Raw genomic sequence first — 17,065 nt, forward strand, 5'->3', positions numbered from 1 at the left:
AAAAAACTTATACAGAATACCTTTTTTTTTACACATGCACTATCATGAAACTAGGGACCAGTCTTAACCCTTGTAAAGTATTCATTCTGTTTAGTCTGGTGTGTTTCTGACATATTCTTTTGCTCTGATTCGTCTGCAGATAGAGGACGTCATTGCCACGGTGAGAGATTCCAACTTGAAGCTGACCCTAGCCTTTGGGATTGGCATGCACCATGCAGGTCTTCATGAAAGAGACAGAAAGACTGTGGAAGAGCTGTTTGTCAATTGCAAGATCCAGGTATGAGCTGCAACAACATAATCATTAGTTTATATTTCATTGTTTACAAGTAATCAAAAACCTGGTAAAAAGTGGAGAATCATCATTCCTACAGATTTTACTTCATGATTGAAATAAATTTAGCTAGGTTTGATGTGTTGTCTATTCAGACATGGCATTCATGTCTGAATGACATTTGGGACAAATCATTTTGTCCAAATATTTGCAGTCCACTAGTGATTTCCTTTAGCCTTTTGTAACCTTGTTTAAAGAATTGTATGGAAACTGTAGTACTGAATGCTGATATTTCTGAGCACCTGTTCTGTTTTGTCTTGTGAACTGTGTCTTGTAGTTGTTATGCTGATGATTTTTATCTTATAGATGATCATATTTCTTGTTACATTTTCATTCCTGAAAAAAACATTAACAGGTTCTGATTGCTACCAGTACTTTGGCATGGGGAGTAAACTTTCCTGCTCACCTGGTGGTTGTCAAGGGAACAGAATACTACGATGGAAAATCCAGGCGCTATGTGGATTATCCCATTACAGGTACAAAGGCTTGGATATTTTTTCTCTTCTTCATCTGATAAAGTTAGTGTTGTACAGATACACTTATCGACCACTTTGAAGTACACCTAATTAATTGATCGTCAATGCAACTGGCAAAGCAGCCAATCACGTGGCATGAACTTAATCCCTCTAGCCATCAGTGCATGGTGCGGATGACCTACTGAGGTTCAAAGCAAACATCAGAACGGACAGATTTGGGATCTAACTGACTTTGAACGTGTCCTGGTTGTTTTTGGGACTCAGACAATTCTGAGTATTTCAGAAACTGCTGATTTCAACATAACTATTTCTCAGCTTTACAGCAGTATAGACAAAGCATATGTTGATATCAATGGTCATGGGGGCTGGTGAAGGGTTGTTCAAGAAAGAGTATCATCCATCTATCTATTTGTCTATTTGTTGTCTTCTGTTTATCTGAGATAGGATCACAGGGGCAACAGTTCCAACAAATGCCTATGTCTCCTTTTATAAAGTACACAGAACATTTCCAGTTATAGTTCCAGACATCTCTCTCCCTGGTGAAATATTTCAGTGAGCTCTGGGGAATCCCCGGGTCTACCTCTGGTGATATAGGCCCTTAAAACTAGCAGTGGCATCCAGGAAACATTCTGATCAGATTCCCAACCACTTATGCTTGTCTCTATTAATGAGGAAAAGAAACAGTTCACCTTTGAGCTCCTTGACCTGTCATAAAGACAGAGACTAGCCAGTCTCCAGAGGAAGCTTGTTTTCAGGAGCTGGGTTCTTGTTCTGTCAGTCCTGATCCCTGCCTCAAGACTGTGGGTGAAGTTCAGAATGTAAACGGAAAGCTTTGCTTTTTAGTTCACCTCTTTCTTCACTACAGTAAACGACACCAGGACTCAATTTACTGCGAAGTAGTGGCTCCAATAACCCCTTACCATCATACCAGTACCACCAAGGTATGATGAATGCCATTTCTGAACGGACAATACACCAAGATTTCAAGTAGATTGGCAACAGCAGCAGTTTTCTGTTCTAAAAATTAGGCCACAAGTCTGTCAAACTGAGATGACTATTGACTACGTCCATCTCTGTTTGACCCCAGTATAATTATCCCCTGATGTCTCCTTCAAAATACCATATAACATAGATCAATAGTCTCAGTTGGTTTTCTGTACATGACTTCACTGTATTCCGTGGACTCCACAGTCATTAGACTCTAATCCAACAGAGCATTGATGGGATCTGGAACAGGAGATTTACTTCATGGATGTTCAGCCAAAACATGTTAATATTGATTCAACTCTCCAAATCAACAGCTTATTGAGTCTTTGCTACAAAGTGTTAAGGCAGTTCTTAACAAAAAAGTGGCTGAGGGGTCTATTTCCACTAAACTATCTTTCAAACTCAAAAGTATCTTCTTACTTTGCCTTGTTTTCTGATACTAACCATATTTGTGAACTTGTCTTTGATAAAAAAAAAAAAGTTAAAATAATGAGAAAAAATAACTGTTACACTTGAGCAAAATTACTATACAAACTGGCCTATTTAAAAGCAGTTGTAACATGGGCTGAAAAAACAGCCTGTTGTATTATTGCATTGTGCATGTAGATGTCCTGCAGATGATGGGGCGAGCCGGTCGTCCACAGTTTGATGACCAGGGCAAAGCAGTTATTCTGGTCCATGACATCAAGAAGGATTTCTACAAGAAGTTTCTTTATGAACCATTCCCTGTTGAGTCCAGGTAACAGACGCCTGTTTGCTGCATTTTCTCTTTTACGCAACAAATGCCTGCATCTCTCTTGTTCTGTGTATGAAGTACACGGAACATTTCCAGTTTAAGTTCCAGTTTAGTAATCTCCCCTGGTTTCTCCACTTAGTAATTGGACAGAAAAGGCTTTTGCTTGCCATAATTCCTAAGAAATGTTTGGGTATGTAATTAGCATTTTATGGTTGCTTTGCAGACATATAGACCCCGCAAAAACATTTTTGCTTCCATTATCTAACAGCGAGCTTTGGAAATATCTTACCTTTCTTTACAATTCTGCTTATTGGGTGTGGAAGTAAGATAAAGTTGATATTTCTACACTCTTTTAACCTCTGAGTAAATCTATACATACTAAGGATTGAATATTAATCCTTAGTATGTATAGATTGAATAAAAATTGCAGAGTTCAGTGCAAGATAATCTTTCACTTATCCACAACAGTGACTTGTGCTGTAGGTATGGTTGGGTACAATACAGTGACGGTTTTTTTGTTATTGTTTGTTTTGGGGTTTTTTTCATAGCAGCAAAGGATGTTAGACAGAAATATTCACCAATATTTCTGACTGGTTCTTGTGTCCTCAGCCTCCTGAGTGTGCTGTCAGACCATCTGAATGCTGAAATTGCAGCCGGAACCATTTCGTCCAAGCAGGACGCTATGGATTACATCACATGGACATACTTTTTCAGACGGCTGGTGATGAATCCCAGGTTTGTTGGAGAGGATCACACTGCTCACATTAAGAACAACAATGGAAGAGCAAACATATCCCTGAACTGCACCTAAAAAACACATTACATACATTAGTTACACACAGCTGGTTGTTTGAAAGACTTTCTCTGCTAATTATGGTTTTGTTCTTACAGTGAATGAAAACATGACATTTAAAATGATAAAAAATATATATGTAAACTGCTTTGGAATGCATATTCAAATTTTTTGATCGTGACTGGATAACCTTTAGTTGAGTAAATGAATCAGTATGCTGGTTTATCTACATTTTTAAGAAAAAGGAACTAAGGAAATCAGTATTTGTATCTGTTGTTGCATTATCAAGAGAGGCTTGAGAGATAGAACACAGAGCCTCCAATTTGTTGACTATGCTTCCTTAAATTTGTAAGATTCTTATTGGTTCTATAAGACAACAAGACGACAGGAGTCAGGATTTACTGTACCTGAACAAAAAGTTCACTCTCAGTCCCACTTAGTGACTGATGGAGTTCTTGTCTGATGCCAGATTAATTCTAAAGGCAAGTTTCTTAATTGATTGGTATAGTTACCTCTGTGATGTACTGTGTGTAAGGTTGAAAATGCTTGCATGCCTGCACTGAGAACACATATAAACACTTAACAGTTACTGGTAATCATATCTGTTCAGGTGTCTCATGCTACAAATGTTGTCCCCATATATCTATCTATCTATCTATCTATCTATCTATCTAGATAGATAGATAGATAGATAAGACAGACAGACAGACAGACAGACAGACAGACAGACAGACAGACAGACAGACAGACAGACAGAAAGAAAGAAAGAAAAAAAAAAAAGAAAAAAATGGTAATGGCGAACCAACCAGACATTGTCGTAGTGGATAAACAACAGAGGAAAGCCGTTGTGGTAGATGTAGCAATACCAAGTGACTGCAACATCAGGAAAAAGGAGCACGAGAAACTGGAGAAATACCAGGGCCTCAGGGAAGAACTGGAGAGGGCCTGGAAGGTGAAGACCACAGTGGTGCCTGTGGTCATCGGGGCGGCCCTCGGGGCAGTAACCCCCAAACTGGAGCAGTGGCTACAACAGATCCCAGGAACAACATCAGACATCTCAGTCCAGAAATGTGCAGCAGTCCTTGGCACAGCCAAGATACTGCGCAGAACCCTCAAGCTCCCAGGCCTCTGGTAGAGGACCCGAGCTCAGAGGATAAGAACCACCCGCGGTGGGTGAGAGGGGAAAAAATATATATATATATATATATATATATATATATTATATATATATATATATATATATATATATATATATATATATATATATATTTCCTTCTTACCCACCGCGGGTGGTTCTTATCCTACGTATCTACTATGATGAGCCCAGTAACAGAAAATTGGGATTCGATTCCTCAGAGGGAGTCTGAGAAACGGCTACCACATCAAAAAGGAAGGCAGCAGGCACAAATTTGAAAGTGGCTGTGCAGAAAGACAGAACCTGAGGCGGGACTTTGTGTGCAAATGTTTAGGTGCAACTTAGATTTATAAAAAATAATTGATCATTTTTTTTGGCATATGCCATTTTTTTCTTTATGCATATTTACACTTTTCATATGAATCCTATGCAATTCTTTATAAATGAGACTTTAAGACCTTCGAGATATTATGAGATGAGGACTGCCCATCAGTCTGTGGCATAAATTTTTTTTTCTGAAATGAAACATTGTTTGGTTAAATCGGTCTCTTCTGGTGACTTGTCTTGTAGCTCATTCACAGTTAAAGTTCTGAAAAGCCAATATTGTCTGTTATGCTCAGCTACTACAGCCTAGAAGACATCAGCCACGAGTCCATCAACAAATACTTGTCCACCTTGGTGGAAAGAAGCTTGCTGGACCTGGAATGCTCTTACTGCATTGACATTAAAGAGGTGTGTGTGTAATGTTGGTATGACTACTTGTATTTTCAACTGTCATGTTATTACCTGGAAATTCTTTGCTTTTTCCTTCAGGATGATCAGACAGTTGAGCCACTGACATCTGGTCGCATTGCCTCTTATTACTACCTGAAGCATCCAACCATCCGGATGTTTAAGGAACGACTGAGAGCTGAGCTGCCTCTGCATGACCTACTCTCTGTCCTCTCAGTAAGTCAGAAAGCCTACGATCTAGTTTAGCAATGAAGAAGATGAGTGTAAACAGGTCTTTTTTTATTTTTTTAATTAGTTTGCAGTTAAAGGTACTAATTGCCATTACATTTGTCAAGAAGTATTTTAAAAAGCATTAGTACAGTCAGAGTTCCTACATGGTCTGAGAAAATAAGGAATCTATTTTCCTTTTACAAGTCTGGAAAAGTATGAAATAAAAAAAATTGTATAGAAATATATTTCTATCCATTCATTATTAATTCATTCATCCATTCATTGCCTGGTTTTAGCAGATTCTGTGTAGAAAACTTGTAAAATAGAAGCAGCAGTGATTTAAGCCACTTCACACCTGTGCAATATTATTGTTTGATTACTTGACTGTAATTATTGATTTTGTATCATATTTACTTCCCATTGCTTAGCTACACACCACTCACATTCTCCTTGAGTAACTCCTAATTGTTAAAGTGTGATCTCTACTTGAGAATACCCACACCTCCTAATGCCAGAATTTCCCACCCACCTGTTTAATGCTTGTTTTGATATCACAGCATTAGGCTGACACTGAGCCTATATCAGTCTTCCTCTGCTGCTTGTTTTATCAACCTGTAAGTTTGCGGCAGAGTTAGTGACTAATATCTACTTGAAACACAACTTCATGAAAATACTATTTGTGGAAACATGCATGTTTGTGTTCACGAGTTGTTAGAGTTGCTGGTATGGGGTATGGAAAGTCAATTGTTGGTTCCTTTCTACCGCTGAAATGTTGAAAGCATTTATAGGACATTTGGACCATGACTCCAAGAGACATAAGTTACACAGGTGTGGCAGGTTTTATGATTGTCGGTCAAAGCATGGCATGGGGATTATTTTTATTTTATTTTTTTTCCTCGGGTGGACAAATAAGGCTACACCTGCCAAATATTAGAATCCTAATCTACCACCTAACCTAATTACTGTTAGGTGGCATATTAAGATTGATTTTAGCAGGTTTGGTGCAGCTCAGCTTAAATTTGTTGAGTTTAGAGCCAAACTTATGGCAATAAATTTGCCAAAATGCCACACCCACATCCTCCACCAAAAACTATTTTTACTACAGGCCAAGTTGCACAAACATGTCTTCTGTAACTGGACGCACTGCCATGATAAGGTCACAGTGGTCAAATGTGAACCTTTCAAAGTAAAACCTATTTTTTTTCTTATCTCACGGGGTTCTCCAAGTAACATTATGATTTTGCTACTGAGTACTGAGAACCAGATGATCATCAGTCCCAGATGCTTTGGTTTCTCAGTGTCTTATCATGTATGAGATAGAACTTTTTTAAAAAAAAGTCAAAAATGTCCATTTATTTGGCATTTAATAAACCATAAAATTACAATATTCCTTTCCAGCTCTTTTGCCAATCTGGCCTAATAAACAAAATCTGTTGGGATCTGAGCTGCTTAACAGGCTGCCACTCATGCAGTACCATGGTAACCAATAGAAAGGATGGACACCGGCAGACTTAACAACACATGGATGTCTTGACATTTGAAAAAAACATTTGAGCACTAACCACTTAATGTTTTTTTAGCTTCTCAAAACTTCCTTCAGCATTTGTCTACTCTTGTTTTTATCGAAGGTATCTTATCGTTTGAGATCAACTATTATCAACAATCTTCCATTCTAAACTTGCTTATGCATGTCGTTGGATATCTTTCTTTATGCACTGGAACAGGAAGGGCCATTTCCTACTGATACTTCAAAGTCAGGAACTTAAAACCGTTTTGATATGGGGAAGCATTAACAATAATGCATTTTATTTGGATTCACATTTATGGGCACTCAATGACACCAATAAAAAATACACAATATCATTCAAAGAAACAATATTAAAAGTCTAAATTTACATTAAGAACACTGGAACCACTCCTGAAGAAACACGCCCACATCATCATACTTGAAGTCTAAACAAAGGCAGCAACTCTCGCAGGAGTTTGTCCTGTAACCCAGTGGTTCCCAAAGTGTTGGGCGCAGCCCCTGGGGGGAGGTGCAGTCCTATTGCAGAGGGGGAGCAGGAAGTAGTATGGATGAATGAAAAAAAAAGAGTTAAAAAGTGTTTCACTGTAAAGATTATTTGCAGTGTGTTTTGTTGCAACCTGAAGTGTGAAATAAACTTCAGTGGAGTTTGAAAACAATTATTTTTTTCTTTGTGTGGGGGTGGAGGGGTTATTGTAAGCCAATAGGGGGGCTCAGAAAATCTTTGAGAACCACTGCTGTGACCAGTAAATTACCAATTCAAAGCCCTGGCATGTCTGTCTAAGTTGTTGTGTTCTTGGGCAAGACATGTCACTCATCTTGCCTCCCTCACCAGGAGGCAAGATGAGCCGCCAGAGGGCCTGGTGGGATTCACTGCACCAGAGAAAGCACTATACAAGTACACAAACTGTATCATTTGAAGCTTTACCCCATGCAGTCGGGAACCTGTTGTTCTCCTGGCAACTGCCAAAACTAATCCGAGGGACAAGACTTAGTTCCCGGATGGATGTATCTTCCTGATGAACATGTCTCCAATTCAGTGGTGTTGTGCTTTACACCATCTGAAACTTAGCCTTGGAAACCGAGGTTCAGCACACAGACTGGTGAGCAGGACAGAGATGTAAAAAGGGGGCAGATAAAACCTTTCTTGTCAACAGATCTTCCAGCTGAAGTGGGCTCACCAGGGTTGACTTGCTCGTTTCACTTTTGATGTTCTTTAGGACGCAGAGGAATACGCTGAGCTACCGGTCAGACACAACGAGGACCAGCTCAACAGCCAGCTAGCTCAGCAACTCCCTCTGCAGGTCAACCCCCGCTCCTTCGACAGTGCACACACCAAGACTCATCTTTTGCTGCAAGCACACTTCAGCCACACCCAACTCCCATGTAGTGACTACATAACTGATACAAAAACAGTTTTGGACAACGCCATTCGAATCTGTCAGGTAACTCATGATAGTGCTTTGACCCCAAGCACTGTTACTTATTTCAGGATTATAAATTTGTCCCTATTCTTTGGACACCACAGCAACTCTATTAAAAATAATTTGATTGGTCAAGATAAATGTACTAATCTTCACGAGCCAAACAAAATATGTTTTTTGTCTTCATCTGATTTGTAGCCAGTCTCCAGTCTGACTGGTTTGGTGAAATGAGAGGTGTTTCTAATTTAAAGGAGCCAGCATAACTGGACAAGTAAATGTGTAGAAAAATACAGTGGTATTTAGAATGCCCTAGATCAGTGCATTGAGTTTGTTGTATATTCGACTAAGGAGTTGGGTGGATTATTCAGATGATTTTTAGTGAATAAAAAGGATGAACGAATCATACATAATGATATACGGCCGAGTGTAGGAACTCAGCTAACATAAAGGTTTTTGGAAAAAACCCTCCAAAAAAATTCTTTGTCTAACTTCAAGTTCTGCTTCTACTAGTTCTAAAGCATCATGGGATATAGAGTTCATTCTGTTAAAGGTCCATAATTACTGTATTTTCCGGACTATAAGTCACTCCGGAGTATAAGTTGCACCAGCCATAAAATGCATAATAAATCAGAAAATACATATATGTCGCATTTTTGAGGAAAATGTATTTGATAAAATCCAACAACAAGAACAGACATGTCATCTTAAAATAAAAATAGAATAGGGGCAACAACAGGCTAAATAATTGTACGGTATACAGTTACATGACACATGAACAACGAACTGAGAACGTACCTGGTATGTTAACATAACATATTAAGAGTTATGCAGATAACCATAAAATACATAACATGCTAACAAGTTTACCAAACCATTCGTGTCTCTCCAAATCACTAAACGTAATAAAATCTTCGCCCTCGATGTCATTTTTAACAACTCCGATGGTAGAATAACACAGGCCTAGAGCGCTCTCTTGCGGGTTAGTGTAAAAATAACATGTGATGTGTTAATTTCCACACATAAGTCGCTCCGGACTATCAGTCGCACCCCCGGCCAAACTATGAAAAAAACTGCGACTTATAGTCCGGAAATTACAGCAGTCCGTTTTGAACCTATCAAATGCTATTAAGGTTTATGAAATAACTGCTACTCCAACAGTTACTTATTAGATTATAATATCCCAAATAATAAGTCCTAGGCAAATCCTGGTTAAACCCAAAACAAATTCTCAACAGTTAATTGAGCTGCAGGGGCCGGATTGCTTATCTGAACAAAACATCAACTTGAAAGCAGCCTAGAATTCTTATTAGCCTGTGTTTAAACTTTTCATACCTCTGGCATATTTTGATTTAGGCCAAGGGGCTTGAAATGAAATAAGTGGAGTTCACATTGAAAGTAAATACAAACTTTCAACGTAAAATGCAAAAATAACTTGTTTTGCATTTTTAGTAAGGAGAATTTAAGTGAAGTTAATGAATCTGAGTATGTTGTATTTACTTAAACAATGACCAAAACATATTTTTTTTCTTCCTCAAAATTAGTTATGTGAAAAGAAAAGAACTTAATTGAAACAATTCTTGCTTTCTATTTGTTTCTCTGCTGAAACTTTGACAAAAAATATAGAAACCAAAATTTGTCATTTTTTTTCAAAAATAATTTTTGCAAAAAAAAAAGAAAAGAAAAAAATTACCACCTCTTTATTTGTTGAAATATAATTTATACAAAGAAATTACTAATGACATAAAATGAGTACATTTGGTAAGGTGGCACCTAAGACAGACTAGGGTGGTAATGAAAATAAACATATAACTCGCTCCTGGTAAGTAGTAGTTCTATGTGCTGTTAAATTTCAAAAAAAGCTTTAGATCTACCTTAGGCATCTAAAAATAATTTTTGTGACAAATAAAAAAGTGGTTTAACAAGTTGCAGCTGGTGGGGCAAAATGTATTGTGGGATACCTTGCTGCTGGTAGCACGGTGCATTGTAGTATACCTTGTTGGCGAGTCAAATACTTAACTTTTTACATGGAAAAAAAAGAATAACTTATTAAACATTTATTAACCAAAAGTAAATTCCACTTATTTAAGATGAATACAAACAACAAGTTGATGAGAATAAGAGTAATAACAGTAACAGTATGTTCACTTAAAATAGTAAACAATATTTGTTTACTGTGTGTTCAAAAGATCTTTCATTTTAGATATAAAGTCAAACGAAAATGAGTCAGAGGAATAAAATTACCCCAAAACTTGTGCTGCCCTTAAAGAAACTGAGTTATCAATTCCCGAATTTATTTCTGAATTTAATTGATCGACAGAAATAAGTGGCCATAGCATTGTTTGTAAATGTAACTTATTTCAACTTCATAGAAGCTGAAATAACTAATCTTGTTATCTGATAGGATTCTGCTTTTCTGGTATTGACATCATTTCTGCTGCTCAAACGAAAATAAATTTTAAATTAAAGAATGTTTTGGAGTTAGGCTTTTGGTCAATTTCCTTAAATCAGTCGCAGATATTCCAAGCTGGTTGTTTAACCCTTGCTGTGTGATTCTATGTTGATGTATAGCTAACATGGTTTCTCTTTGCTTGAAAATTTTTAAGTATTTTTCCACAGCTTGGAATGTATGTTTTTAGTGTGTAAATGCAGACATGTGCTTTTGATTTTCCCTCTAGTTCAAGTGGCTGGTATGGGTGAGCTTGTTTCTGGACAGTCCTATTGCTACTGTTTATTGCAGTGGCTCTGCTCATCACTGTGTTATTGTAAGGATGAACTGAAAGAACAGTAGTGTTGTACATTGAATTGACTAGTCCAACTTATCTGGATAGTCCTCACAGTAAACTACAGAATCCCAGGTGACTGTTATTATTGACATCTTTAACACTTGGTCTCCATTTGTTGTCTAAAGCTGCTGATGACAGGAACTTGTAGAGCGTGGAAGCTGCTGTCAGCTCTCTGTCACAGAAGATGTGGTCATCTTTTTCCAGTTTTCCCCAGTAACTTTTTGCAGACTGAGAAATGCTGAGTCACCACAGTAGTGCAATATTTTATTATTTAGCTGCAGGTGTTCACTGGTTAAACATTTCTGTCTGATTTTATGTTTCCAAAATCCCCTGCTCTGCATTGCAGATGTCACAGTCCAGCACACAGACACTTTGACTGTGCAAACTGTTTTTTTTTGTTGTTGTTGTTGTTGTCTTAATTAAGTCCAGACATGAATTTTCCTCATGCTTTATCTTCAATAAGATAAAATCTGGAGTATTTTAGTGTATTCTCTAATACAATTAATATGGTACAGATACTTGACACAGGCATAACATATAAAACCAACAAAACAGATATGAAAATCTTCCTAATCTCTCAGAGCAGTAAATAAAAAAATGAATAGAAAGGTATACAAGAGATTAAATATAAGTGAAATGCTGATGCATTAAAAATAAGTCTTAAGGTCTACGGAACTTTAAGAGCAGGGTAGCTAATGAAAGTGTTAAAAATTGAGTATCATCGCTGCTAAAGCACATCCAAACACTGAGCCACGCTGAATTCTGGGACCTACAATAAAATGGAAGGAATCAGAATTGCATTTCAAAACAATAATATGAATGACAGTACTACATACATGGGCAAAATTATTGATACCCCTCGGTTAATGAAAAAATAACCCACAATGATCACAGAAATAACTTGAATCTGACAGCGGTAATAATGAATAAACATTTAATGAAAATGAACAAATGAAAGTCAAACATGGCTTTTCAAATATGCTTCTGTGAAATTATGTATAACTACATAAAATAATAAATACACATAAATAAGAATAAAGAAGCAAATTATTTATTCAATTTTGGCTGAAATGGCTCTTCATCGACATTCAATCAAACCAAACATTTCTCGCTGAAACGGCCTAAATTATTTCTTTTTGCTTAATGCCAGAAAAAATTGTGTAAACATTTTTTAGAGTTTTTTTTTTTTTTTTTTGTATAATTTTCTTTGAATTCCAAAGTTAACATACATTTGGTCACTATCAGGGATAACTATCATTTAAAATGTATGACTTTGTGTTTCCTTCCACAAACTTTTTATAAGGCATAAAAAGTTTGCCTTATTTCCAATTAACACATCTGAGTTAATTGGAAGGACTATGGGATGGGTACGTTAAAAGAAATCAGTAAATTTTGTGCAGCTGCACAATTCTCTTTAGGAAGAGAATTGTGCAGCTGCACAAGTCTAGTTTATTCTTGGGATTTACTGATGTTTGAAGGTTCGTCTGTTCTAACAGTTATATGGAAGTATGACAAACCATCATAACATTTAGGAAGGGGATAGATTCTCTGTCTTAAAGATTTTGTGTTGTGGGCCAAAATGTTCAGATTGATCCCAAAGCAAAAGCCTTAGACCTTGTAAAGATCCTGCTAAAGCTGGTCAGACTGTCATTATCCACTGTGAAACTGTACCAACATGTGCTGAAAGGCCACTCAGCCAGGAAGAAGCCTTTACTTCAAAAGAAGCATAAAAAGCTAAAGTGCAGTTTGCAGATATACACCAGGACAAAGATCTTCATTTCCAGAGACATCTCCTTTGGCCTGATGAAACTAAGGTGTAACTGTTTGGGCAAAATGACCATAGTTACATTTGGAGAACAAATGGGAATGCTTTCATCACCCTAACTGTGATGCAAGCATCATGTTATGGGGTTGTTTTTGCTGCATGAGAAACTGGTACCTTTTATAAAATAGATGGCATCATGAGGAAAGAACATTATGTGGAAGTATTGAAGCAACATCTGAAGACAACAGCCAGGAAGTTAAATCTTGGACAGATATGGGTTTTCCGAATGGACATTAACCCCAGGATTGCAGCCAAAGTGGAGACAAAATAGGAAGGGACCACAAAGGGATTTTATTTTGTCATTTTGTTTATGGCCATCACAAAAGTCTTGATCTCAGTCCTATGGAGGAGTTGTGTGAAAATATGTAATCTGATGTGATCTCCAAAATTAACACATTTCAACCAGTACTGGTTCAAGTGGCAGTTTATTTATTCCTTAGAAGAGACAGATCATAAAACCTCAATAACTCAGTCTACGATCCTGATCTGGGCACAGAGAGTAACAACTGGTAAGATGATCTATTGGTTGAAGAAAAGTGTAGAGTTAGTGGCTCAGAAAAATAAGATGGGACAAAAACATAATTTCATTTATGTTTGAACTTTTTTTGGTGTTGTTAGTCATGACAATCCTGAACTCTTAGCACTGTTGCCTTGCATCAAGAAAGTACTGGGTTCGAATCCCAGTTTTCCCTGGGAACTTCATGCATGCTATGGCTTCCTCACTCAATCTCAGTTTTAAGCTAGAAATTAACACAATTTAAAATCCTCTCCTTAGAAAACTTAAAGATGTATGTAAAGAAAAAAAAACATGTTTGATGAAACCATGGAAAGGATGCTTCAAGGCCGTTAAACATTACAATTTAATTGGGGTAATGAAATGGTAATGTTCCATCCAAGCATTCACAGTTAGTACTGTGAATGCTTGGATGGAAGTGAACATATCTTCTGCATGCTTAGACATCAGGATGCAGAAGTACAGAGGTATTTGATTTTTGATTGTTTTTGTTTCTGACTTAAGGCAATGCTAGATATAGCTGCCAATGAAGGCTGGCTTGTTACAGTGCTCAGTATCTGCAACCTGGTCCAGATGATCGTCCAGGGCCGCTGGCTTCACGACTCTTCATTACTGACACTTCCACACGTCCAACAACACCACCTTTACCTGTTCAGGTAGACAGCATCACTGCTCCACCGGTGTTGTTCTCTTGCTCTATGCATTTTCCATTTGTTATTGATGTCACAGAGAGAACCTCTACAGGAAAGACAGACACTTTATGAGATATAGAGCAGATAGTTTTTGAACCATCTGAAAGCTAGTTACTGGATGAATGCTACTCCGCATCTTCCCATGTAGGATAACTACAATGTTTTCTCCCTCACTCACAATCCTGTTTTCTGTCAATTTACTGAGAAATAAAGGCCACTAGTGCCAAAACATCCTATGAAAACAGATACCTGTAAAGTAAGGCTATTGTTTCCCGGCAGCAGTCTGAGAAAAGTAATTTATTTCGATCCTTTTTAGAATAAAATACAGAGCAGTAAAATTTGCAAGACTTCCAGGGGAACGTTGTGTTGTGGAGACATGCATATTTAAATATCAACAAATGTTTTCATTACCCTCTTGATAAGCCTGGCATAAAATATACAGTTCAGATGCAACCTTATGGAAACCATGAGTTGACAATATTTGTGAGTGATCTGAGTTTTTAAAGCTAATATTTTAAAGATGGCTGTCTGTTTATAATTGTGCGATTTGATTAGTAACATGACCGAAACTTTTGTTTTCACTGGGTTTAGGAAAAACTCGACAAAGAAGGATTCTGACAGCTTACTACATTTTCTTTGTCTAGAACGACTGTCATTGATTCCTCTGTTGGATTAGGCAGAGTTTCTTCATAGTCTGGGATGGCATGGAATTCAATTTCAGTGTTTTCCATATCTGGTAAAATATGAGAAAAAAAATGTCAAAGTTTACATTACAAGACTTTTGTCCCTATACCATTCTCTAAATGTGTCCTTCCTTCTATCCTTCCTTCTTTGGGTGTATTCTTTCCTCGTATGCTTCCATTTCCTTTTGCATACTCACATCCCTTCAATATTTTTCTGTTTTTTCCCCATTTGTCCTTCCATTCTTTCTTTCTTATATTGTTCTTGTCTTTATTTTTTATTTCCTTCCTTTATTTTATGTTTCCATCTATTAAGTGCATCCTTCACCCTTTCTGCCTTCTTTCCATTCTGTGATATTTTTCATTTCTTTCTTTCTTACTTCCTTCCTTTTGTCAAAACGTTATTCCTTGTTTTTCTTTCTTTTGTGTTCTTCTGTCTTTCCTTAGTTGTATGTGTCCTTCGTTTTTCTTCCTTAATTTTTTCCTTGTTTTTGTATTTCTATTCCTTTTAAATGTGTTTTTTGTACCACATGCATGTCCTGCTTGTCAAACATATACATGTCATAGATTCATATCTTAGCGTTACATATTTTTAAGCGACCTTGAAGGACTTAGAAGTGTAAATCGCAGAGTCAAAGTAAGTCTGGCAATTTTCCATTAATAAAGTGCAGGAACATAGTTAGTCTGCTTGACTAGACCACTTTTTCAGTTATTATATACACCAACAACTTATTGATTCCATTTTGATTACAAATGTTTCAGAATTCTCAATAAGCAACTCTTTAAAGTGATATTTAAATATGTGTTTATCCCAGAAACTCTTTATATTCACATAAATCTGTTACATGATCACTGAGGAGCTAAGAGTAATAAATCTATTGCAGTATTTAAACATGATCTTTTCCTCAGAAGCTTGTCTCCTCCAAGGAAAACAGGTAATGGACAATTTTCAGACCCTCACTACTTTTAGATACATACTCTTCCTTCTAATAAATATTTGATGTGATTTCTTTTTTGCGATGTTTAAAGCACTACATCAAAACTAGTTTTGGTACCAACATTACATGATGAAAGTTTCACGCCTAAAACTTGCATTTGAAGATTTCTTCAGTTCAATTCAATGACTCATTTTTTTCTGTTTGTACAAACATCTTTCAGGAAATGGGCAGGTATAAAAGGAAAGAGTGATGCTGAAGGCTTCTGTGGGCCTGTTGAGGGACTCCCAGAACTTATTGCTGCCTGCAGTGGAAAAGAAAGTGTTTTATTTGCTATTGTGAACCAGGAGTTGCAGCCAAATCAAATACTGCAGGTAAGCTCACATCAAAAGAAACTATTTGGTAAAAATTCAATTCTCAACAGCTTTAAATCATGATTGCTCCGATACTATGCAGTCGAACACATCATTTCATGAGAGCGGGCCATGAGCAGTCCTGCCAGTGTGGTCCTTGGTGTCTCCCAAATATCCAATTACAACTCCACTCTGAGAGCTAATGGCTGCTGTAATGAGGAAGCCAGGCACAGCGGCCCTGTGACTACACCAAATCAGCAGGATTCGTCCTCCTCCCCACTTTCACATCCATCGCCTTGCTGAGTGGCAGGCTCTATAATTGAATAATTAGATGTGGTGCAGAATTCCTGTCTGACTTGCTCTTGGAGAGTAATCCTTAGATAAATACCTTTTTTTGCCTGAATTTCAGAGGTGTTTTCTTACATAGACCTCAACAAACTCCTTTATCCTTTAAAATATTTTTTCTTTGTTGTTGTCTTTATGTAGTTTATCACATTGTCTTTTTCTCTTGATGTGTGTTTTAAGATTGCCCTCAGAATCCCTTACAAGACTGAGAGAAGCATGCCAGATCGAGTACACTGGATATGGCCATCTGCTAAATAGCAGATCTGCTGCCCTGGTTTCTAACATTTGTGGCACACATCAAAGAAAGTTACAGTTGCCCTTTGGCTGCGTGTAAAAAGGCTCCATTCTAGTAATTTGGCCTGGCATGATGTTTGAAGAGGTGCTTCATGTCAAATCTACATACACATGCCATTACCTCAGACATCTATGGACAGACATGCTGTGGAAATTTTTCAGGTGAACGTTGACCTGCATAACACTGCAGACTTTCTTCATGTCGGCGCTGGCTCATCTCACGTATTCACATATGAAAATAAATAAAAGAAAGAAGTCAACTGAAGTTTTAGGCTCTGATCCAGTTTTTTTACTG

At 37.3% G+C, this 17,065-nt stretch overlaps 1 protein-coding gene across 2 annotated transcripts in view; it reads left to right on the forward strand.

Moving 5' to 3' along the window:
* The window catches only part of ascc3 (activating signal cointegrator 1 complex subunit 3), a 177,321-nt gene that overhangs the window by 156,747 nt on the left and 3,509 nt on the right, over positions 1 to 17,065 (forward strand). For both annotated transcript variants that reach the window (XM_055023204.1, XM_055023205.1), the window contains 9 exons: positions 140 to 277; positions 687 to 807; positions 2,401 to 2,533; positions 3,140 to 3,265; positions 5,079 to 5,190; positions 5,272 to 5,406; positions 8,146 to 8,370; positions 13,976 to 14,127; positions 16,002 to 16,152. In XM_055023204.1, the coding sequence (XP_054879179.1) occupies positions 140 to 277; positions 687 to 807; positions 2,401 to 2,533; positions 3,140 to 3,265; positions 5,079 to 5,190; positions 5,272 to 5,406; positions 8,146 to 8,370; positions 13,976 to 14,127; positions 16,002 to 16,152 (1,293 nt within the window). The remainder of the gene's footprint in view (positions 1 to 139; positions 278 to 686; positions 808 to 2,400; positions 2,534 to 3,139; positions 3,266 to 5,078; positions 5,191 to 5,271; positions 5,407 to 8,145; positions 8,371 to 13,975; positions 14,128 to 16,001; positions 16,153 to 17,065) is intronic.

Source organism: Poeciliopsis prolifica, unplaced genomic scaffold, assembly GCF_027474105.1.
Source record: "Poeciliopsis prolifica strain line A6 unplaced genomic scaffold, Auburn_PproV2 SCAFFOLD096, whole genome shotgun sequence".
Classification (NCBI taxonomy): domain Eukaryota; kingdom Metazoa; phylum Chordata; class Actinopteri; order Cyprinodontiformes; family Poeciliidae; genus Poeciliopsis; species Poeciliopsis prolifica.